Source organism: Saccoglossus kowalevskii, chromosome 5, assembly GCF_978046115.1.
Source record: "Saccoglossus kowalevskii chromosome 5, keSacKowa6.1, whole genome shotgun sequence".
Taxonomy (NCBI): domain Eukaryota; kingdom Metazoa; phylum Hemichordata; class Enteropneusta; family Harrimaniidae; genus Saccoglossus; species Saccoglossus kowalevskii.
In genome coordinates, this window is record NC_140645.1 from 1,265,121 (window position 1) to 1,289,592 (window position 24,472).

At 37.7% G+C, this 24,472-nt stretch overlaps 1 protein-coding gene across 1 annotated transcript in view; it reads left to right on the plus strand.

The window, feature by feature from the left end:
- LOC144360400 (activating signal cointegrator 1 complex subunit 2-like) overlaps positions 1-24,472 on the plus strand; it is a 275,599-nt gene that overhangs the window by 247,558 nt on the left and 3,569 nt on the right. Inside the window, exons 14-15 of the mRNA XM_085499036.1 lie at positions 23,651-23,770; positions 23,943-24,110. Coding sequence (XP_085355162.1) covers positions 23,651-23,770; positions 23,943-24,110 — 288 coding nt within the window. The remainder of the gene's footprint in view (positions 1-23,650; positions 23,771-23,942; positions 24,111-24,472) is intronic.

The following is a 24,472-nucleotide window of genomic DNA, read 5'->3' on the forward strand; positions in this document are numbered from 1 at the left end:
CAGTGTGATGAATCACGGGTTTGATAAGTTGTCAGTGTGATGAAACATGGGATTGATAAGTTGTCAGTGTGATGAATCATGGGTTTGATAAGTTGTCAGTGTGATGAAACATGGGTTTGATAACTTGTCAGTGTGATGAAACATGGGTTTGATAAGTTGTCAGTGTGATGAATCATGGGTTTGATAAGTTGTCAGTGTGATGAAACATGGGTTTGATAAGTTGTCAGTGTGATGAATTATGGGTTTGAAAGTTGTCAGCGTGATGAATCATGGGTTTGATAAGTTGTCAGTGTGATGAAACATGGGTTTGATAAGTTGTCAGTGTGATGAATCATGGGTTTGAACGTTGTCAGCGTGATGAAACATGGGTTTGATAAGTTGTCAGTGTGATGAATCACGGGTTTGATAAGTTGTCAGTGTGATGAAACATGGGTTTGATAAGTTGTCAGTGTGATGAAACATGGGTTTGATAAGTTGTCAGTGTGATGAATCATGGGTTTGATAAGTTGTAAGTGTGATGAAACATGGGTTTGATAAGTTGTCAGTGTGATGAATCATGGGTTTGATAAGTTGTCAGTGTGATGAAACATGGGTTTGATAAGTTGTCAGTGTGATGAAACACAGGTCTGATAAGTTGTCAGTGTGATGAATCATGGGTTTGATAAGTTGTCAGTGTGATGAAACATGGGTTTGATAAGTTGTCAGTGTGATGAAACATGGGTTTGATAAGTTGTCAGTGTGATGAATCATGGGTTTGATAAGTTGTCAGTGTGATGAATCATGGGTTTGATAAGTTGTCAGTGTGATGAAACATGGGTTTGATAAGTTGTCAGTGTGATGAAACACAGGTCTGATAAGTTGACAGTGTGATGAATCTTGGGTTTGATAAGTTGTCAGTGTGATGAAACATGGGTTTGATAAGTTGTCAGTGTGATGAAACATGAGTTTGATAAGTTGTCAGTGTGATGAAACATGAGTTTGATAAGTTGTCAGTGTGATGAAACATGGGTTTGATAAGTTGTCAGTGTGATGAATAATGGGTTTGATCAGTTGTCAGTGTGATGAATCATGGGTTTGAAAGTTGTCAGTGTGATGAAACATGGGTTTGATAAGTTGTCAGTGTAATGAATCACGGGTTTGATAAGTTGTCAGTGTGATGAAATATAGGTTGGATAAGTTGTCAGTGTGATGAAACACAGGTCTGATAAGTTGTCAGTGTGATGAATCATGGGTTTGATAAGTTGTCAGTGTGATGAAACATGGGTTTGATAAGTTGTCAGCGTGATGAATCACAGGTCTGATAAGTTGTCAGTGTGATGAAACATGGGTTTGATAAGTTGTCAGTGTGATGAAATATGGGTTTGATAAGTTGTCAGTGTGATGAATCATGGGTTTGATAAGTTGTCAGTGTGATGAATCATGGGTTTGATAAGTTGTCAGCGTGATGAAACATGGGTTTGATAAGTTGTCAGTGTGATGAATCACGGGTTTGATAAGTTGTCAGTGTGATGAAACATGGGTTGGATAAGTTGTCAGTGTGATGAAACATGGGTTTGATAAGTTGTCAGTGTGATGAATAATGGGTTTGATCAGTTGTCAGTGTGATGAATCATGGGTTTGATAAGTTGTCAGTGTGATGAAACATGAGTTTGATCAGTTGTCAGTGTGATGAAACATGAGTTTGATAAGTTGTCAGTGTGATGAAACATGGGTTTGATAAGTTGGCAGTGTGATGAATCATGGGTTTGATAAGTTGTCAGTGTGATGAATCATGGGTTTGACAAGTTGTCAGTGTGATGAAATATGGGTTTGATAAGTTGTCAGTGTGGTGAATCATAGGTTTGATAAGTTGTCAGTGTGATGAAACATGGGTTTGATAAGTTGTCAGCGTGATGAAACATGGGTTTGATAAGTTGTCAGTGTGATGAAACATGGGTTTGATAAGTTGTCAGCGTGATGAATCACAGGTCTGATAAGTTGTCAGTGTGATGAATCATAGGTTTGATAAGTTGTCAGTGTGATGAAACATGGGTTTGATAAGTTGTCAGTGTGATGAAATATGGGTTTGATAAGTTGTCAGTGTGATGAATCATGGGTTTGATAAGTTGTCAGTGTGATGAATCATGGGTTTGATAAGTTGTCAGCGTGATGAAACATGGGTTTGATAAGTTGTCAGTGTGATGAATCACGGGTTTGATAAGTTGTCAGTGTGATGAAACATGGGTTGGATAAGTTGTCAGTGTGATGAAACATGGGTTTGATAAGTTGTCAGTGTGATGAATAATGGGTTTGATCAGTTGTCAGTGTGATGAATCATGGGTTTGATAAATTGTCAGTGTGATGAAACATGAGTTTGATAAGTTGTCAGTGTGATGAAACATGAGTTTGATAAGTTGTCAGTGTGATGAAACATGGGTTTGATAAGTTGTCAGTGTGATGAATCATGGGTTTGATAAGTTGTCAGTGTGATGAATCATGGGTTTGACAAGTTGTCAGTGTGATGAAATATGGGTTTGATAAGTTGGCAGTGTGGTGAATCATAGGTTTGATAAGTTGTCAGTGTGATGAAACATGGGTTTGATAAGTTGTCAGCGTGATGAAACATGGGTTTGATAAGTTGTCAGTGTGATGAATCACGGGTTTGATAAGTTGTCAGTGTGATGAAACATGGGTTTGATAAGTTGTCAGTGTGATGAAATATGGGTTTGATAAGTTGTCAGTGTGGTGAATCATAGGTTTGATAAGTTGTCAGTGTGATGAAACATGGGTTTGATAAGTTGTCAGCGTGATGAAACATGGGTTTGATAAGTTGTCAGTGTGATGATTCACGGGTTTGATAAGTTGTCAGTGTGATGAAACATGGGTTTGATAAGTTGTCAGTGTGATGAAACATGGGTTTGATAAGTTGTCAGTGTGATGAATAATGGGTTTGATCAGTTGTCAGTGTGATGAATCATGGGTTTGATAAGTTGTCAGTGTGATGAAACATGAGTTTGATAAGTTGTCAGTGTGATGAAACATGAGTTTGATAAGTTGTCAGTGTGATGAAACATGGGTTTGATAAGTTGTGAGTGTGATGAATCATGGGTTTGATAAGTTGTCAGTGTGATGGATCATGGGTTTGATAAGTTGTCAGTGTGATGAAACACAGGTCTGATAAGTTGTCAGTGTGATAAATCATGGGTTTGATAAGTTGTCAGTGTGATGAAACACAGGTCTGATAAGTTGTCAGTGTGATAAATCAGGGGTTTGATAAGTTGTCAGTGTGATGAAATATGGGTTTGATAAGTTGTCAGTGTGATGGAACATGGGTTTGATTAGTTGTCAGTGTGATGAATCATGGGTTTGATAAGTTGTAAGTGTGATGAAACATGGGTTTGATAAGTTGTCAGTGTGATGAATCATGGGTTTGATAAGTTGTCAGTGTGATGAAACATGGGTTTGATAAGTTGTCAGTGTGATGAATCATGGGTTTGATAAGTTGTAAGTGTGATGAAACATGGGTTTGATAAGTTGTCAGTGTGATGAATCATGGGTTTAATAAGTTGTCAGTGTGATGGAACATGGGTTTGATAAGTTGTCAGTGTGATGAATCATGGGTTTGATAAGTTGTCAGTGTGATGAATCATGGGTTTGATAAGTTGTCAGCGTGATGAAACATGGGTTTGATAAGTTGTCAGTGTGATGAAACACAGGTCTGATAAGTTGTCAGTGTGATGAATCATGGGTTTGATAAGTTGTCAGTGTGATGAAACATGGGTTTGATAAGTTGTCAGTGTGATGAATAATGGGTTTGATCAGTTGTCAGTGTGATGAATCATGGGTTTGATAAGTTGTCAGTGTGATGAAACATGAGTTTGATAAGTTGTCAGTGTGATGAAACATGAGTTTGATAAGTTGTCAGTGTGATGAAACATGGGTTTGATAAGTTGGCAGTGTGATGAATCATGGGTTTGATAAGTTGTCAGTGTGATGAATCATGGGTTTGACAAGTTGTCAGTGTGATGAAATATGGGTTTGATAAGTTGTCAGTGTGGTGAATCATAGGTTTGATAAGTTGTCAGTGTGATGAAACATGGGTTTGATAAGTTGTCAGCGTGATGAAACATGGGTTTGATAAGTTGTCCGTGTGATGAATCACGGGTTTGATAAGTTGTCAGTGTGATGAAACATGGGTTTGATAAGTTGTCAGTGTGATGAAATATGGGTTTGATAAGTTGTCAGTGTGGTGAATCATAGGTTTGATAAGTTGTCAGTGTGATGAAACATGGGTTTGATAAGTTGTCAGCGTGATGAAACATGGGTTTGATAAGTTGTCAGTGTGATGAATCACGGGTTTGATAAGTTGTCAGTGTGATGAAACATGGGTTTGATATGTTGTCAGTGTGATGAAACATGAGTTTGATAAGTTGTCAGTGTGATGAAACATGAGTTTGATCAGTTGTCAGTGTGATGAAACATGGGTTTGATAAGTTGTCAGTGTGATGAATCATGGGTTTGATAAGTTGTCAGTGTGATGAATCATGGGTTTGATAAGATGTCTGTGTGATGAATCATGGGTTTGATAAGTTGTCAGTGTGATGGAACATGGGTTGGATAAGTTGTCAGTGTGATGAAACACAGGTCTGATAAGTTGTCAGTGTGATGAATCATGGGTTTGATAAGTTGTCAGTGTGATGAAACATGGGTTTGATAAGTTGTCAGCGTGATGAATCACAGGTCTGATAAGTTGTCAGTGTGATGAATCATAGGTTTGATAAGTTGTCAGTGTGATGAAACATGGGTTTGATAAGTTGTCAGTGTGATGAAATATGGGTTTGATAAGTTGTCAGTGTGATGAATCATGGGTTTGATAAGTTGTCAGTGTGATGAATCATGGGTTTGATAAGTTGTCAGCGTGATGAAACATGGGTTTGATAAGTTGTCAGTGTGATGAATCACGGGTTTGATAAGTTGTCAGTGTGATGAAACATGGGTTGGATAAGTTGTCAGTGTGATGAAACATGGGTTTGATAAGTTGTCAGTGTGATGAATAATGGGTTTGATCAGTTGTCAGTGTGATGAATCATGGGTTTGATAAGTTGTCAGTGTGATGAAACATGAGTTTGATAAGTTGTCAGTGTGATGAAACATGAGTTTGATAAGTTGTCAGTGTGATGAAACATGGGTTTGATAAGTTGGCAGTGTGATGAATCATGGGTTTGATAAGTTGTCAGTGTGATGAATCATGGGTTTGACAAGTTGTCAGTGTGATGAAATATGGGTTTGATAAGTTGTCAGTGTGGTGAATCATAGGTTTGATAAGTTGTCAGTGTGATGAAACATGGGTTTGATAAGTTGTCAGCGTGATGAAACATGGGTTTGATAAGTTGTCAGTGTGATGAATCACGGGTTTGATAAGTTGTCAGTGTGATGAAACATGGGTTTGATAAGTTGTCAGTGTGATGAAATATGGGTTTGATAAGTTGTCAGTGTGGTGAATCATAGGTTTGATAAGTTGTCAGTGTGATGAAACATGGGTTTGATAAGTTGTCAGCGTGATGAAACATGGGTTTGATAAGTTGTCAGTGTGATGAAACATGGGTTTGATAAGTTGTCAGTGTGATGAAACATGGGTTTGATAAGTTGTCAGTGTGATGAATAATGGGTTTGATCAGTTGTCAGTGTGATGAATCATGGGTTTGATAAGTTGTCAGTGTGATGAAACATGAGTTTGATAAGTTGTCAGTGTGATGAAACATGAGTTTGATAAGTTGTCAGTGTGATGAAACATGGGTTTGATAAGTTGTGAGTGTGATGAATCATGGGTTTGATAAGTTGTCAGTGTGATGGATCATGGGTTTGATAAGTTGCCAGTGTGATGAAACATGGGTTTGATGAGTTGTCAGTGTGATGAATCATGGGTTTGATAAGTTGTCAGCGTGATGAAACATGGGTTTGATAAGTTGTCAGTGTGATGAATCATGGGTTTGATAAGTTGTCAGTGTGATGAAACATGGGTTGGATAGGTTGTCAGTGTGATGAAACATGGGTTTGATAAGTTGTCAGTGTGATGAATAATAGGTTTGATCAGTTGTCAGTGTGATGAATCATGGGTTTGATAAGTTGTCAGTGTGATGAAACATGAGTTTGATAAGTTGTCAGTGTGATGAAACATGGGTTTGATAAGTTGTCAGTGTGATGAATCATGGGTTTGATAAGTTGTCAGTGTGATGAATCATGGGTTTGATAAGTTGTCTGTGTGATGAATCATGGGTTTGATAAGTTGTCAGTGTGATGAAATATGGGTTTGATAAGTTGTCAGTGTGGTGAATCATAGGTTTGATAAGTTGTCAGTGTGATGAAACATGGGTTTGATAAGTTGTCAGTGTGATGAATTATGGGTTTGAAAGTTGTCAGCGTGATGAATCATGGGTTTGATAAGTTGTCAGTGTGATGAAACATGGGTTTGATAAGTTGTCAGTGTGATGAATCATGGGTTTGAAAGTTGTCAGCGTGATGAAACATGGGTTTGATAAGTTGTCAGTGTGATGAATCACGGGTTTGATAAGTTGTCAGTGTGATGAAACATGGGTTTGATAAGTTGTCAGTGTGATGAAACATGGGTTTGATAAGTTGTCAGTGTGATGAATCATGGGTTTGATAAGTTGTAAGTGTGATGAAACATGGGTTTGATAAGTTGTCAGTGTGATGAATCATGGGTTTGATAAGTTGTCAGTGTGATGAAACATGGGTTTGATAAGTTGTCAGTGTGATGAAACACAGGTCTGATAAGTTGTCAGTGTGATGAATCATGGGTTTGATAAGTTGTCAGTGTGATGAAACATGGGTTTGATAAGTTGTCAGTGTGATGAAACATGGGTTTGATAAGTTGTCAGTGTGATGAATCATGGGTTTGATAAGTTGTCAGTGTGATGAATCATGGGTTTGATAAGTTGTCAGTGTGATGAAACATGGGTTTGATAAGTTGTCAGTGTGATGAAACACAGGTCTGATAAGTTGTCAGTGTGATGAATCATGGGTTTGATAAGTTGTCAGTGTGATGAAACATGGGTTTGATAAGTTGTCAGTGTGATGAAACATGGGTTTGATAAGTTGTCAGTGTGATGAAACATGAGTTTGATAAGTTGTCAGTGTGATGAAACATGAGTTTGATAAGTTGTCAGTGTGATGAAACATGGGTTTTATAAGTTGTCAGTGTGATGAATCATGGGTTTGATAAGTTGTCAGTGTGATGAATCATGGGTTTGATAAGTTGTCAGTGTGATGAATCATGGGTTTGATAAGTTGTCAGTGTGATGAATCATGGGTTTGATAAGTTGTCAGTGTGATGGAACATGGGTTTGATAAGTTGTCAGTGTGATGCATCATGGGTTTGATAAGTTGTCAGTGTGATGAAACATGGGTTTGATAAGTTGTCAGTGTGATGAAACATGGGTTTGATAAGTTGTCAGTGTGATGAAACATGGGTTTGATAAGTTGTCAGTGTGATGAATCATGGGTTTGGTAAGTTGTAAGTGTGATGAAACATGGGTTTGATAAGTTGTCAGTGTGATGAATCATGGGTTTAATAAGTTGTCAGTGTGATGGAACATGGGTTTGATAAGTTGTCAGTGTGATGAATCATGGGTTTGATAAGTTGTCAGTGTGATGAAACATGGGTTTGATAAGTTGTCAGTGTGATGAAACACAGGTCTGATAAGTTGTCAGTGTGATGAATCATGGGTTTGATAAGTTGTCAGTGTGATGAAACATGGGTTTGATAAGTTGTCAGTGTGATGAAACATGGGTTTGATAAGTTGTCAGTGTGATGAAACATGGGTTTGATAAGTTGTCAGTGTGATGAAACATGGGTTTGATAAGTTGTCAGTGTGATGAAACATGGGTTTGATAAGTTGTCAGTGTGATGAATCATGGGTTTGATAAGTTGTCAGTGTGATGAAACATGGGTTTGATAAGTTGTCAGTGTGATGAATCATGGGTTTGATAAGTTGTCAGTGTGATGAAACATGGGTTGGATAAGTTGTCAGTGTGATGAAACATGGGTTTGATAAGTTGTCAGTGTGATGAAACATGGGTTTGAAAGTTGTCAGCGTGATGAAACATGGGTTTGATAAGTTGTCAGTGTGATGAAACATGGGTTTGATAAGTTGTCAGTGTGATGAATCATGGGTTTGATAAGTTGTCAGTGTGATGAATCACGGGTTTGATAAGTTGTCAGTGTGATGAAACATGGGATTGATAAGTTGTCAGTGTGATGAATCATGGGTTTGATAAGTTGTCAGTGTGATGAAACATGGGTTTGATAAGTTGTCAGTGTGATGAAACATGAGTTTGATAAGTTGTCAGTGTGATGAAACATGGGTTTGATAAGTTGTGAGTGTGATGAAACATGGGTTTGATAAGTTGTCAGTGTGATAAATCATGGGTTTGATAAGTTGTCAGTGTGATGAATCATGGGTTTGATAAGTTGTCAGTGTGATGAAACATGGGTTTGATAACTTGTCAGTGTGATGAAACATGGGTTTGATAAGTTGTCAGTGTGATGAATCATGGGTTTGATAAGTTGTCAGTGTGATGAAACATGGGTTTGATAAGTTGTCAGTGTGATGAATTATGGGTTTGAAAGTTGTCAGCGTGATGAATCATGGGTTTGATAAGTTGTCAGTGTGATGAAACATGGGTTTGATAAGTTGTCAGTGTGATGAATCATGGGTTTGAACGTTGTCAGCGTGATGAAACATGGGTTTGATAAGTTGTCAGTGTGATGAATCACGGGTTTGATAAGTTGTCAGTGTGATGAAACATGGGTTTGATAAGTTGTCAGTGTGATGAAACATGGGTTTGATAAGTTGTCAGTGTGATGAATCATGGGTTTGATAAGTTGTAAGTGTGATGAAACATGGGTTTGATAAGTTGTCAGTGTGATGAATCATGGGTTTGATAAGTTGTCAGTGTGATGAAACATGGGTTTGATAAGTTGTCAGTGTGATGAAACACAGGTCTGATAAGTTGTCAGTGTGATGAATCATGGGTTTGATAAGTTGTCAGTGTGATGAAACATGGGTTTGATAAGTTGTCAGTGTGATGAAACATGGGTTTGATAAGTTGTCAGTGTGATGAATCATGGGTTTGATAAGTTGTCAGTGTGATGAATCATGGGTTTGATAAGTTGTCAGTGTGATGAAACATGGGTTTGATAAGTTGTCAGTGTGATGAAACACAGGTCTGATAAGTTGACAGTGTGATGAATCTTGGGTTTGATAAGTTGTCAGTGTGATGAAACATGGGTTTGATAAGTTGTCAGTGTGATGAAACATGAGTTTGATAAGTTGTCAGTGTGATGAAACATGAGTTTGATAAGTTGTCAGTGTGATGAAACATGGGTTTGATAAGTTGTCAGTGTGATGAATAATGGGTTTGATCAGTTGTCAGTGTGATGAATCATGGGTTTGAAAGTTGTCAGTGTGATGAAACATGGGTTTGATAAGTTGTCAGTGTAATGAATCACGGGTTTGATAAGTTGTCAGTGTGATGAAATATAGGTTGGATAAGTTGTCAGTGTGATGAAACACAGGTCTGATAAGTTGTCAGTGTGATGAATCATGGGTTTGATAAGTTGTCAGTGTGATGAAACATGGGTTTGATAAGTTGTCAGCGTGATGAATCACAGGTCTGATAAGTTGTCAGTGTGATGAAACATGGGTTTGATAAGTTGTCAGTGTGATGAAATATGGGTTTGATAAGTTGTCAGTGTGATGAATCATGGGTTTGATAAGTTGTCAGTGTGATGAATCATGGGTTTGATAAGTTGTCAGCGTGATGAAACATGGGTTTGATAAGTTGTCAGTGTGATGAATCACGGGTTTGATAAGTTGTCAGTGTGATGAAACATGGGTTGGATAAGTTGTCAGTGTGATGAAACATGGGTTTGATAAGTTGTCAGTGTGATGAATAATGGGTTTGATCAGTTGTCAGTGTGATGAATCATGGGTTTGATAAGTTGTCAGTGTGATGAAACATGAGTTTGATCAGTTGTCAGTGTGATGAAACATGAGTTTGATAAGTTGTCAGTGTGATGAAACATGGGTTTGATAAGTTGGCAGTGTGATGAATCATGGGTTTGATAAGTTGTCAGTGTGATGAATCATGGGTTTGACAAGTTGTCAGTGTGATGAAATATGGGTTTGATAAGTTGTCAGTGTGGTGAATCATAGGTTTGATAAGTTGTCAGTGTGATGAAACATGGGTTTGATAAGTTGTCAGCGTGATGAAACATGGGTTTGATAAGTTGTCAGTGTGATGAAACATGGGTTTGATAAGTTGTCAGCGTGATGAATCACAGGTCTGATAAGTTGTCAGTGTGATGAATCATAGGTTTGATAAGTTGTCAGTGTGATGAAACATGGGTTTGATAAGTTGTCAGTGTGATGAAATATGGGTTTGATAAGTTGTCAGTGTGATGAATCATGGGTTTGATAAGTTGTCAGTGTGATGAATCATGGGTTTGATAAGTTGTCAGCGTGATGAAACATGGGTTTGATAAGTTGTCAGTGTGATGAATCACGGGTTTGATAAGTTGTCAGTGTGATGAAACATGGGTTGGATAAGTTGTCAGTGTGATGAAACATGGGTTTGATAAGTTGTCAGTGTGATGAATAATGGGTTTGATCAGTTGTCAGTGTGATGAATCATGGGTTTGATAAATTGTCAGTGTGATGAAACATGAGTTTGATAAGTTGTCAGTGTGATGAAACATGAGTTTGATAAGTTGTCAGTGTGATGAAACATGGGTTTGATAAGTTGTCAGTGTGATGAATCATGGGTTTGATAAGTTGTCAGTGTGATGAATCATGGGTTTGACAAGTTGTCAGTGTGATGAAATATGGGTTTGATAAGTTGGCAGTGTGGTGAATCATAGGTTTGATAAGTTGTCAGTGTGATGAAACATGGGTTTGATAAGTTGTCAGCGTGATGAAACATGGGTTTGATAAGTTGTCAGTGTGATGAATCACGGGTTTGATAAGTTGTCAGTGTGATGAAACATGGGTTTGATAAGTTGTCAGTGTGATGAAATATGGGTTTGATAAGTTGTCAGTGTGGTGAATCATAGGTTTGATAAGTTGTCAGTGTGATGAAACATGGGTTTGATAAGTTGTCAGCGTGATGAAACATGGGTTTGATAAGTTGTCAGTGTGATGATTCACGGGTTTGATAAGTTGTCAGTGTGATGAAACATGGGTTTGATAAGTTGTCAGTGTGATGAAACATGGGTTTGATAAGTTGTCAGTGTGATGAATAATGGGTTTGATCAGTTGTCAGTGTGATGAATCATGGGTTTGATAAGTTGTCAGTGTGATGAAACATGAGTTTGATAAGTTGTCAGTGTGATGAAACATGAGTTTGATAAGTTGTCAGTGTGATGAAACATGGGTTTGATAAGTTGTGAGTGTGATGAATCATGGGTTTGATAAGTTGTCAGTGTGATGGATCATGGGTTTGATAAGTTGTCAGTGTGATGAAACACAGGTCTGATAAGTTGTCAGTGTGATAAATCATGGGTTTGATAAGTTGTCAGTGTGATGAAACACAGGTCTGATAAGTTGTCAGTGTGATAAATCAGGGGTTTGATAAGTTGTCAGTGTGATGAAATATGGGTTTGATAAGTTGTCAGTGTGATGGAACATGGGTTTGATAAGTTGTCAGTGTGATGAATCATGGGTTTGATAAGTTGTAAGTGTGATGAAACATGGGTTTGATAAGTTGTCAGTGTGATGAATCATGGGTTTGATAAGTTGTCAGTGTGATGAAACATGGGTTTGATAAGTTGTCAGTGTGATGAATCATGGGTTTGATAAGTTGTAAGTGTGATGAAACATGGGTTTGATAAGTTGTCAGTGTGATGAATCATGGGTTTAATAAGTTGTCAGTGTGATGGAACATGGGTTTGATAAGTTGTCAGTGTGATGAATCATGGGTTTGATAAGTTGTCAGTGTGATGAATCATGGGTTTGATAAGTTGTCAGCGTGATGAAACATGGGTTTGATAAGTTGTCAGTGTGATGAAACACAGGTCTGATAAGTTGTCAGTGTGATGAATCATGGGTTTGATAAGTTGTCAGTGTGATGAATCATGGGTTTGACAAGTTGTCAGTGTGATGAAATATGGGTTTGATAAGTTGTCAGTGTGGTGAATCATAGGTTTGATAAGTTGTCAGTGTGATGAAACATGGGTTTGATAAGTTGTCAGCGTGATGAAACATGGGTTTGATAAGTTGTCCGTGTGATGAATCACGGGTTTGATAAGTTGTCAGTGTGATGAAACATGGGTTTGATAAGTTGTCAGTGTGATGAAATATGGGTTTGATAAGTTGTCAGTGTGGTGAATCATAGGTTTGATAAGTTGTCAGTGTGATGAAACATGGGTTTGATAAGTTGTCAGCGTGATGAAACATGGGTTTGATAAGTTGTCAGTGTGATGAATCACGGGTTTGATAAGTTGTCAGTGTGATGAAACATGGGTTTGATATGTTGTCAGTGTGATGAAACATGAGTTTGATAAGTTGTCAGTGTGATGAAACATGAGTTTGATCAGTTGTCAGTGTGATGAAACATGGGTTTGATAAGTTGTCAGTGTGATGAATCATGGGTTTGATAAGTTGTCAGTGTGATGAATCATGGGTTTGATAAGATGTCTGTGTGATGAATCATGGGTTTGATAAGTTGTCAGTGTGATGGAACATGGGTTGGATAAGTTGTCAGTGTGATGAAACACAGGTCTGATAAGTTGTCAGTGTGATGAATCATGGGTTTGATAAGTTGTCAGTGTGATGAAACATGGGTTTGATAAGTTGTCAGCGTGATGAATCACAGGTCTGATAAGTTGTCAGTGTGATGAATCATAGGTTTGATAAGTTGTCAGTGTGATGAAACATGGGTTTGATAAGTTGTCAGTGTGATGAAATATGGGTTTGATAAGTTGTCAGTGTGATGAATCATGGGTTTGATAAGTTGTCAGTGTGATGAATCATGGGTTTGATAAGTTGTCAGCGTGATGAAACATGGGTTTGATAAGTTGTCAGTGTGATGAATCACGGGTTTGATAAGTTGTCAGTGTGATGAAACATGGGTTGGATAAGTTGTCAGTGTGATGAAACATGGGTTTGATAAGTTGTCAGTGTGATGAATAATGGGTTTGATCAGTTGTCAGTGTGATGAATCATGGGTTTGATAAGTTGTCAGTGTGATGAAACATGAGTTTGATAAGTTGTCAGTGTGATGAAACATGAGTTTGATAAGTTGTCAGTGTGATGAAACATGGGTTTGATAAGTTGGCAGTGTGATGAATCATGGGTTTGATAAGTTGTCAGTGTGATGAATCATGGGTTTGACAAGTTGTCAGTGTGATGAAATATGGGTTTGATAAGTTGTCAGTGTGGTGAATCATAGGTTTGATAAGTTGTCAGTGTGATGAAACATGGGTTTGATAAGTTGTCAGCGTGATGAAACATGGGTTTGATAAGTTGTCAGTGTGATGAATCACGGGTTTGATAAGTTGTCAGTGTGATGAAACATGGGTTTGATAAGTTGTCAGTGTGATGAAATATGGGTTTGATAAGTTGTCAGTGTGGTGAATCATAGGTTTGATAAGTTGTCAGTGTGATGAAACATGGGTTTGATAAGTTGTCAGCGTGATGAAACATGGGTTTGATAAGTTGTCAGTGTGATGAAACATGGGTTTGATAAGTTGTCAGTGTGATGAATAATGGGTTTGACCAGTTGTCAGTGTGATGAATCATGGGTTTGATAAGTTGTCAGTGTGATGAAACATGAGTTTGATAAGTTGTCAGTGTGATGAAACATGAGTTTGATAAGTTGTCAGTGTGATGAAACATGGGTTTGATAAGTTGTGAGTGTGATGAATCATGGGTTTGATAAGTTGTCAGTGTGATGGATCATGGGTTTGATAAGTTGTCAGTGTGATGAAACACAGGTCTGATAAGTTGTCAGTGTGATAAATCATGGGTTTGATAAGTTGTCAGTGTGATGAAACACAGGTCTGATAAGTTGTCAGTGTGATAAATCAGGGGTTTGATAAGTTGTCAGTGTGATGAAATATGGGTTTGATAAGTTGTCAGTGTGATGGAACATGGGTTTGATAAGTTGTCAGTGTGATGGATCATGGGTTTGATAAGTTGTCAGTGTGATGAAACATGGGTTTGATAAGTTGTCAGTGTGATGGATCATGGGTTTGATAAGTTGTCAGTGCGATGAAACATGAGTTTGATAAGTTGTCAGTGTGATGAATCATGGGTTTGATAAGTTGTCAGTGTGATGAAACATGGGTTTGATAAGTTGTCAGTGTGATGAAACATGGGTTTGATAAGTTGTCAGTGTGATGAATCACGGGTTTGATAAGTTGTCAGTGTGATGAAACATGGGTTTGATAAGTTGTCAGTGTGATGAAACATGGGTTTGATAAGTTGTCAGTGTGATGAATAATGGGTTTGATCAGTTGTCAGTGTGATGAATCATGGGTTTGATAAGTTGTCAGCGTGATGAAACATGGGTTTGATAAGTTGTCAGTGTGATGAATCATGGGTTTGATAAGTTGGCAGTGTGATGAATCATGGGTTTGATAAGTTGTCAGTGTGATGAATCATGGGTTTGACAAGTTGTCAGTGTGATGAAATATGGGTTTGATAAGTTGTCAGTGTGGTGAATCATAGGTTTGATAAGTTGTCAGTGTGATGAAACATGGGTTTGATAAGTTGTCAGCGTGATGAAACATGGGTTTGATAAGTTGTCAGTGTGATGAATCACGGGTTTGATAAGTTGTCAGTGTGATGAAACATGGGTTTGATAAGTTGTCAGTGTGATGAAACATGGGTTTGATAAGTTGTCAGTGTGATGAAATATGGGTTTGATAAGTTGTCAGTGTGGTGAATCATAGGTTTGATAAGTTGTCAGTGTGATGAAACATGGGTTTGATAAGTTGTCAGCGTGATGAAACATGGGTTTGATAAGTTGTCAGTGTGATGAAACATGGGTTTGATAAGTTGTCAGTGTGATGAATAATGGGTTTGATCAGTTGTCAGTGTGATGAATCATGGGTTTGATAAGTTGTCAGTGTGATGAAACATGAGTTTGATAAGTTGTCAGTGTGATGAAACATGAGTTTGATAAGTTGTCAGTGTGATGAAACATGGGTTTGATAAGTTGTGAGTGTGATGAATCATGGGTTTGATAAGTTGTCAGTGTGATGGATCATGGGTTTGATAAGTTGTCAGTGTGATGAAACACAGGTCTGATAAGTTGTCAGTGTGATAAATCATGGGTTTGATAAGTTGTCAGTGTGATGAAACACAGGTCTGATAAGTTGTCAGTGTGATAAATCAGGGGTTTGATAAGTTGTCAGTGTGATGAAATATGGGTTTGATAAGTTGTCAGTGTGATGGAACATGGGTTTGATAAGTTGTCAGTGTGATGGATCATGGGTTTGATAAGTTGTCAGTGTGATGAAACATGGGTTTGATAAGTTGTCAGTGTGATGGATCATGGGTTTGATAAGTTGTCAGTGCGATGAAACATGAGTTTGATAAGTTGTCAGTGTGATGAATCATGGGTTTGATAAGTTGTCAGTGTGATGAAACATGGGTTTGATAAGTTGTCAGTGTGATGAAACATGGGTTTGATAAGTTGTCAGTGTGATGAATCACGGGTTTGATAAGTTGTCAGTGTGATGAAACATGGGTTTGATAAGTTGTCAGTGTGATGAAACATGGGTTTGATAAGTTGTCAGTGTGATGAATAATGGGTTTGATCAGTTGTCAGTGTGATGAATCATGGGTTTGATAAGTTGTCAGCGTGATGAAACATGGGTTTGATAAGTTGTCAGTGTGATGAATCATGGGTTTGATAAGTTGTCAGTGTGATGAAACATGGGTTTGATAAGTTGTCAGTGTAATGAATCACGGGTTTGATAAGTTGTCAGTGTGATGAAATATGGGTTTGATAAGTTGTCAGTGTGATGAAACACAGGTCTGATAAGTTGTCAGTGTGATGAATCATGGGTTTGATAAGTTGTCAGTGTGATGGATCATGGGTTTGATAAGTTGTCAGTGCGATGAAACATGAGTTTGATAAGTTGTCAGTGTGATGAATCATGGGTTTGATAAGTTGTCAGTGTGATGAAACATGGGTTTGATAAGTTGTCAGTGTGATGAAACATGGGTTTGATAAGTTGTCAGTGTGATGAATCACGGGTTTGATAAGTTGTCAGTGTGATGAAACATGGGTTTGATAAGTTGTCAGTGTGATGAAACATGGGTTTGATAAGTTGTCAGTGTGATGAATAATGGGTTTGATCAGTTGTCAGTGTGATGAATCATGGGTTTGATAAGTTGTCAGCGTGATGAAACATGGGTTTGATAAGTTGTCAGTGTGATGAATCATGGGTTTGATAAGTTGGCAGTGTGATGAATCATGGGTTTGATAAGTTGTCAGTGTGATGAATCATGGGTTTGACAAGTTGTCAGTGTGATGAAATATGGGTTTGATAAGTTGTCAGTGTGGTGAATCATAGGTTTGATAAGTTGTCAGTGTGATGAAACATGGGTTTGATAAGTTGTCAGCGTGATGAAACATGGGTTTGATAAGTTGTCAGTGTGATGAATCACGGGTTTGATAAGTTGTCAGTGTGATGAAACATGGGTTTGATAAGTTGTCAGTGTGATGAAATATGGGTTTGATAAGTTGTCAGTGTGGTGAATCATAGGTTTGATAAGTTGTCAGTGTGATGAAACATGGGTTTGATAAGTTGTCAGCGTGATGAAACATGGGTTTGATAAGTTGTCAGTGTGATGAAACATGGGTTTGATAAGTTGTCAGTGTGATGAATAATGGGTTTGATCAGTTGTCAGTGTGATGAATCATGGGTTTGATAAGTTGTCAGTGTGATGAAACATGAGTTTGATAAGTTGTCAGTGTGATGAAACATGAGTTTGATAAGTTGTCAGTGTGATGAAACATGGGTTTGATAAGTTGTGAGTGTGATGAATCATGGGTTTGATAAGTTGTCAGTGTGATGGATCATGGGTTTGATAAGTTGTCAGTGTGATGAAACACAGGTCTGATAAGTTGTCAGTGTGATAAATCATGGGTTTGATAAGTTGTCAGTGTGATGAATCATGGGTTTGATAAGTTGTCAGTGTGATGAAACACAGGTCTGATAAGTTGTCAGTGTGATAAATCAGGGGTTTGATAAGTTGTCAGTGTGATGAAATATGGGTTTGATAAGTTGTCAGTGTGATGGAACATGGGTTTGATAAGTTGTCAGTGTGATGGATCATGGGTTTGATAAGTTGTCAGTGTGATGAAACATGGGTTTGATAAGTTGTCAGTGTGATGGATCATGGGTTTGATAAGTTGTCAGTGCGATGAAACATGAGTTTGATAAGTTGTCAGTGTGATGAATCATGGGTTTGATAAGTTGTCAGTGTGATGAAACATGGGTTTGATAAGTTGTCAGTGTGATGAAACATGGGTTTGATAAGTTGTCAGTGTGATGAATCACGGGTTTGATAAGTTGTCAGTGTGATGAAACATGGGTTTGATAAGTTGTCAGTGTGATGAAACATGGGTTTGATAAGTTGTCAGTGTGATGAATAATGGGTTTGATCAGTTGTCAGTGTGATGAATCATGGGTTTGATAAGTTGTCAGCGTGATGAAACATGGGTTTGATAAGTTGTCAGTGTGATGAATCATGGGTTTGATAAGTTGTCAGTATGATGAAACATGGGTTTGATAAGTTGTCAGTGTAATGAATCACGGGTTTGATAAGTTGTCAGTGTGATGAAATATGGGTTTGATAAGTTGTCAGTGTGATGAAACACAGGTCTGATAAGTTGTCAGTGTGATGAATCATGGGTTTGATAAGTTGTCAGTGTGATGAAACATGGGTTTGATAAGTTGTCAGCGTGATGAATCACAGGTCTGATAAGTTGTCAGTGTGATGAATCATAGGTTTGATAAGTTGTCAGTGTGATGAAACATGGGTTTGATAAGTTGTCAGTGTGATGAAATATGGGTTTGATAAGTTGTCAGTGTGATGAATCATGGGTTTGATAAGTTGTCAGTGTGATGAATCATGGGTTTGATAAGTTGTCAGCGTGATGAAACATGGGTTTGATAAGTTGTCAGTGTGATGAATCACGGGTTTGATAAGTTGTCAGTGTGATGAAACATGGGTTGGATAAGTTGTCAGTGTGATGAAACATGGGTTTGATAAGTTGTCAGTGTGATGAATAATGGGTTTGATCAGTTGTCAGTGTGATGAATCATGGGTTTGATAAGTTGTCAGCGTGATGAAACATGGGTTTGATAAGTTGTCAGTGTGATGAATCATGGGTTTGATAAGTTGGCAGTGTGATGAATCATGGGTTTGATAAGTTGTCAGTGTGATGAATCATGGGTTTGACAAGTTGGCAGTGTGATGAATCATGGGTTTGATAAGTTGTCAGTGTGATGAAATATGGGTTTGATAAGTTGTCAGTGTGGTGAATCATAGGTTTGATAAGTTGTCAGTGTGATGAAACATGGGTTTGATAAGTTGTCAGCGTGATGAAACATGGGTTTGATAAGTTGTCAGTGTGATGAATCACGGGTTTGATAAGTTGTCAGTGTGATGAAACATGGGTTTGATAAGTTGTCAGTGTGATGAAATATGGGTTTGATATGTTGTCAGTGTGGTGAATCATAGGTTTGATAAGTTGTCAGTGTGATGAAACATGGGTTTGATAAGTTATCAGCGTGATGAAACATGGGTTTGATAAGTTGTCAGTGTGATGAATCACGGGTTTGATAAGTTGTCAGTGTGATGAAACATGGGTTTGATAAGTTGTCAGTGTGATGAAACATGGGTTTGATAAGCTGTCAGTGTGATGAATAATGGGTTTGATCAGTTGTCAGTGTGATGAATCATGGGTTTGATAAGTTGTCAGTGTGATGAAACATGAGTTTGATAAGTTGTCAGTGTGATGAAACATGAGTTTGATAAGTTGTCAGTGTGATGAAACATGGGTTTGATAAGTTGTGAGTGTGATGAATCATGGGTTTGATAAGTTGTCAGTGTGATGGATCATGGGTTTGATAAGTTGTCAGTGTGATGAAACATGGGTTTGATGAGTTGTCAGTGTGATGAATCATGGGTTTGATAAGTTGTCAGCGTGATGAAACATGGGTTTGGTAAGTTGTCAGTGTGATGAATCACGGGTTTGATAAGTTGTCAGTGTGATGAAACATGGGTTGGATAAGTTGTCAGTGTGATGAAACATGGGTTTGATAAGTTGTCAGTGTGATGAATAATAGGTTTGATCAGTTGTCAGTGTGATGAATCATGGGTTTGATAAGTTGTCAGTGTGATGAAACATGAGTTTGATAAGTTGTCAGTGTGATGAAACATGAGTTTGATAAGTTGTCAGTGTGATGAAACATGGGTTTGATAAGTTGTCAGTGTGATGAATCATGGGTTTGATAAGTTGTCAGTGTGATGAATCATGGGTTTGATAAGTTGTCTGTGTGATGAATCATGGGTTTGATAAGTTGTCGGTGTGATGAAACATGGGTTTGATAAGTTGTCAGTGTGATGAATCATGGGTTTGATAAGTTGTCAGTGTGATGAAACATGGGTTTGATAAGTTGTCAGTGTGATGAATCATGGGTTTGAAAGTTGTCAGCGTGATGAAACATGGGTTTGATAAGTTGTCAGTGTGATGAATCACGAGTTTGATAAGTTGTCAGTGTGATGAAACATGGGTTTGATAAGTTGTCAGTGTGATGAAACATGGGTTTGATAAGTTGTTAGTGTGATGAATCATGGGTTTGATAAGTTGTAAGTGTGATGAAACATGGGTTTGATAAGTTGTCAGTGTGATGAATAATGGGTTTGATCAGTTGTCAGTGTGATGAATCATGGGTTTGATAAGTTGTCAGTGTGATGAAACATGAGTTTGATAAGTTGTCAGTGTGATGAAACATGGGTTTGATAAGTTGTCAGCGTAATGAAACACAGGTCTGATAAGTTGTCAGTGTGATGAATCATAGGTTTGATAAGTTGTCAGTGTGATGAAACATGGGTTTGATAAATTGTCAGTGTGATGAAACATGGGTTTGATAAGTTGTCAGTGTGATGAAACACAGGTCTGATAAGTTGTCAGTGTGATAAATCATGGGTTTGATAAGTTGTCAGTGTGATGAAACACAGGTCTGATAAGTTGTCAGTGTGATAAATCAGGGGTTTGATAAGTTGTCAGTGTGATGAAATATGGGTTTGATAAGTTGTCAGTGTGATGGAACATGGGTTTGATAAGTTGTCAGTGTGATGGATCATGGGTTTGATAAGTTGTCAGTGTGATGAAACATGGGTTTGATAAGTTGTCAGTGTGATGGATCATGGGTTTGATAAGTTGTCAGTGTGATGAAACATGAGTTTGATAAGTTGTCAGTGTGATGAATCATGGGTTTGATAAGTTGTCAGTGTGATGAAATATGGGTTTGATAAGTTGTCAGTGTGATGAAACATGGGTTTGATAAGTTGTCAGTGTGATGAATCACGGGTTTGATAAGTTGTCAGTGTGATGAAACATGGGTTTGATAAGTTGTCAGTGTGATGAAACATGGGTTTGATAAGTTGTCAGTGTGATGAATAATGGGTTTGATCAGTTGTCAGTGTGATGAATCATGGGTTTGATAAGTTGTCAGTGTGATGAAACATGAGTTTGATAAGTTGTCAGTGTGATGAAACATGGGTTTGATAAGTTGTCAGTGTGATGAAACATGGGTTTGATAAGTTGTCAGTGTGATGAAACATGGGTTTGAAAGTTGTCAGCGTGATGAAACATGGGTTTGATAAGTTGTCAGTGTGATGAAACATGGGTTTAATAAGTTGTCAGTGTGATGAATAATGGGTTTGATCAGTTGTCAGTGTGATGAATCATGGGTTTGATAAGTTGTCAGTGTGATGAAACATGAGTTTGATAAGTTGTCAGTGTGATGAAACATGAGTTTGATAAGTTATCAGTGTGATGAAACATGGGTTTGATAAGTTGTCAGTGTGATGAATCATGGGTTTGATAAGTTGTCAGTGTGATGAATCATGGGTTTGATAAGTTGTCAGTGTGATGAAATATGGGTTTGATAAGTTGTCAGTGTGGTGAATCATAGGTTTGATAAGTTGTCAGTGTGATGAAACATGGGTTTGATAAGTTGTCAGTGTGATGAATCATGGGTTTGATAAGTTGTCAGCGTGATGAAACATGGGTTTGATAAGTTGTCAGTGTGATGAATCACGGGTTTGATAAGTTGTCAGTGTGATGAAACATGGGTTTGATAAGTTGTCAGTGTGATGAAACATGGGTTTGATAAGTTGTCAGTGTGATGAATAATGGGTTTGATCAGTTGTCAGTGTGATGAATCATGGGTTTGATAAGTTGTCAGTGTGATGAAACATGAGTTTGATAAGTTGTCAGTGTGATGAAACATGAGTTTGATAAGTTGTCAGTGTGATGAAACATGGGTTTGATAAGTTGTGAGTGTGATGAATCATGGGTTTGATAAGTTGTCAGTGTGATGAATCATGGGTTTGATAAGTTGTCAGTGTGATGAATCATGGGTTTGATAAGTTGTCAGTGTGATGAAACATGGGTTTGATAAGTTGTCAGTGTGATGAAACACAGGTCTGATAAGTTGTCAGTGTGATGAAACATGGGTTTGATAAGTTGTCAGTGTGATGAAACATGGGTTTGATAAGTTGTCAGTGTGATGAAACATGGGTTTGATAAGTTGTCAGTGTGATGAAACATGGGTTTGATAAGTTGTCAGTGTGATGAAACATGAGTTTGATAAGTTGTCAGTGTGATGAAACATGGGTTTGATAAGTTGTCAGTGTGATGAATCATGGGTTTGATAAGTTGTCAGTGTGATGAATCATGGGTTTGATAAGTTGTCAGTGTGATGAATCATGGGTTTGATAAGTTGTCAGTGTGATGAATCATGGGTTTGATAAGTTGTCAGTGTGATGAATCATGGGTTTGATAAGTTGTCAGTGTAATGGAACATGGGTTTGATAAGTTGTCAGTGTGATGAATCATGGGTTTGATAAGTTGTCAGTGTGATGAAACATGGGTTTGATAAGTTGTCAGTGTGATGAAACATGGGTTTGATAAGTTGTCAGTGTGATGAAACATGGGTTTGATAAGTTGTCAGTGTGATGAATCATGGGTTTGATAAGTTGTAAGTGTGATGAAACATGGGTTTGATAAGTTGTCAGTGTGATGAATCATGGGTTTGATAAGTTGTCAGTGTGATGGAACATGGGTTTGATAAGTTGTCAGTGTGATGAATCATGGGTTTGATAAGTTGTCAGTGTGATGAAACATGGGTTTGATAAGTTGTCAGTGTGATGAAACATGGGTTTGATAAGTTGTCAGTGTGATGAAACACAGGTCTGATAAGTTGTCAGTGTGATGAATCATGGGTTTGATAAGTTGTCAGTGTGATGAAACATGGGTTTGATAAGTTGTCAGTGTGATGAAACATGGGTTTGATAAGTTGTCAGTGTGATGAAACATGGGTTTGATAAGTTGTCAGTGTGATGAAACATGGGTTTGATAAGTTGTCAGTGTGATGAATCATGGGTTTGATAAGTTGTCAGTGTGATGAAACATGGGTTTGATAAGTTGTCAGTGTGATGAATCATGGGTTTGATAAGTTGTCAGTGTGATGAATCATGGGTTTGATAAGTTGTCAGTGTGATGAAACATGGGTTGGATAAGTTGTCAGTGTGATGAAACATGGGTTTGATAAGTTGTCAGTGTGATGAAACATGGGTTTGAAAGTTGTCAGTGTGATGAAACATGGGTTTGATAAGTTGTCAGTGTGATGAAACATGGGTTTGATAAGTTGTCAGTGTGATGAATCATGGGTTTGATAAGTTGTCAGTGTGATGAATCACGGGTTTGATAAGTTGTCAGTGTGATGAAACATGGGTTTGATAAGTTGTCAGTGTGATGAATCATGGGTTTGATAAGTTGTCAGTGTGATGAATCATGGGTTTGATAAGTTGTCAGTGTGATGAATCATGGGTTTGATAAGTTGTCAGTGTGATGAAACATGGGTTTGATAAGTTGTCAGTGTGATGAATCATGGGTTTGATAAGTTGTCAGTGTGATGAATCATGGGTTTGATAAGTTGTCAGTGTGATGAATCACGGGTTTGATAAGTTGTCAGTGTGATGAAACACGGGTTTGATAAGTTGTCAGTGTGATGAATCATGGGTTTGATAAGTTGTCAGTGTGATGAATCATGGGTTTGATAAGTTGTCAGTGTGATGAAACATGGGTTTGATAAGTTGTCAGTGTGATGAATCATGGGTTTGATAAGTTGTCAGTGTGATGAATCATGGGTTTGATAAGTTGTCAGTGTGATGAATCATGGGTTTGATAAGTTGTCAGTGTGATGAAACATGGGTTTGATAAGTTGTCAGTGTGATGAATCATGGGTTTGATAAGTTGTCAGCGTGATGAAACATGGGTTTGATAAGTTGTCAGTGTGATAAATTTCTAAAATATTGATGGTGTTAAATATGTACAGGGTGGAAACAAAAGAAGATGAAACTCTGTTATCTCAACGTCAAAGTGTCTATGATAATGATGAATTTGATGTATTCAATAGAGATACGATTGATACAACCAAAATTCACAAAGGAAAAAAGTAAGTTTTCATTATCTTTATTATTATATGCGAGATGTCATTACACATACATTGTGATGTCATCAAGTCAGCATTCTTGTGTATCTATATTGTTTACTGTCAGTCACCTCCCATTGTATTGCTGCATTACCAGATATTGCTTTATATATCACCATCATTACATGTTTGCCAGGAGCAAAGACTACATTGAAATGTTTGAAAACAAAAGTGAATTGCGTGACATTAAGTCTCACTATGCTGAATATAATGATGTATATGATGATGAATATGATGATACATATGATGATAATGATATTGGTGCTAATGACAATGACTCAGCTGATGAACTCACAACGAGAAGGTATGTATGGCTTTATGTTAAAACATTCTACATCAGATTTTAGAGCTAATTTAATATTTTTTGCTACCAGCATGTGTAGTTGAATATCAGATAATGTGTCTGTTTTTTGTTTTGTAGACTAATTTTATGTTTTATGATTCTCTTAAACTTGCTGTATGCATGCTTACTGGGGGGTCCTCCTCACTAACTGTCATGTCATGACTGTGAATTAGCAGCTAGCTTACCCCCCCCCCCCCCACTGAAAGGCAAACACACCCACTTATATGTGATCATAACTGAGAATGTATACCTGGCTTAGGTGATTTGAAAAAAACAATGAAATGCCATTACCCTAAGTGAGTAGTCAGCTTAAGGAGATTGTC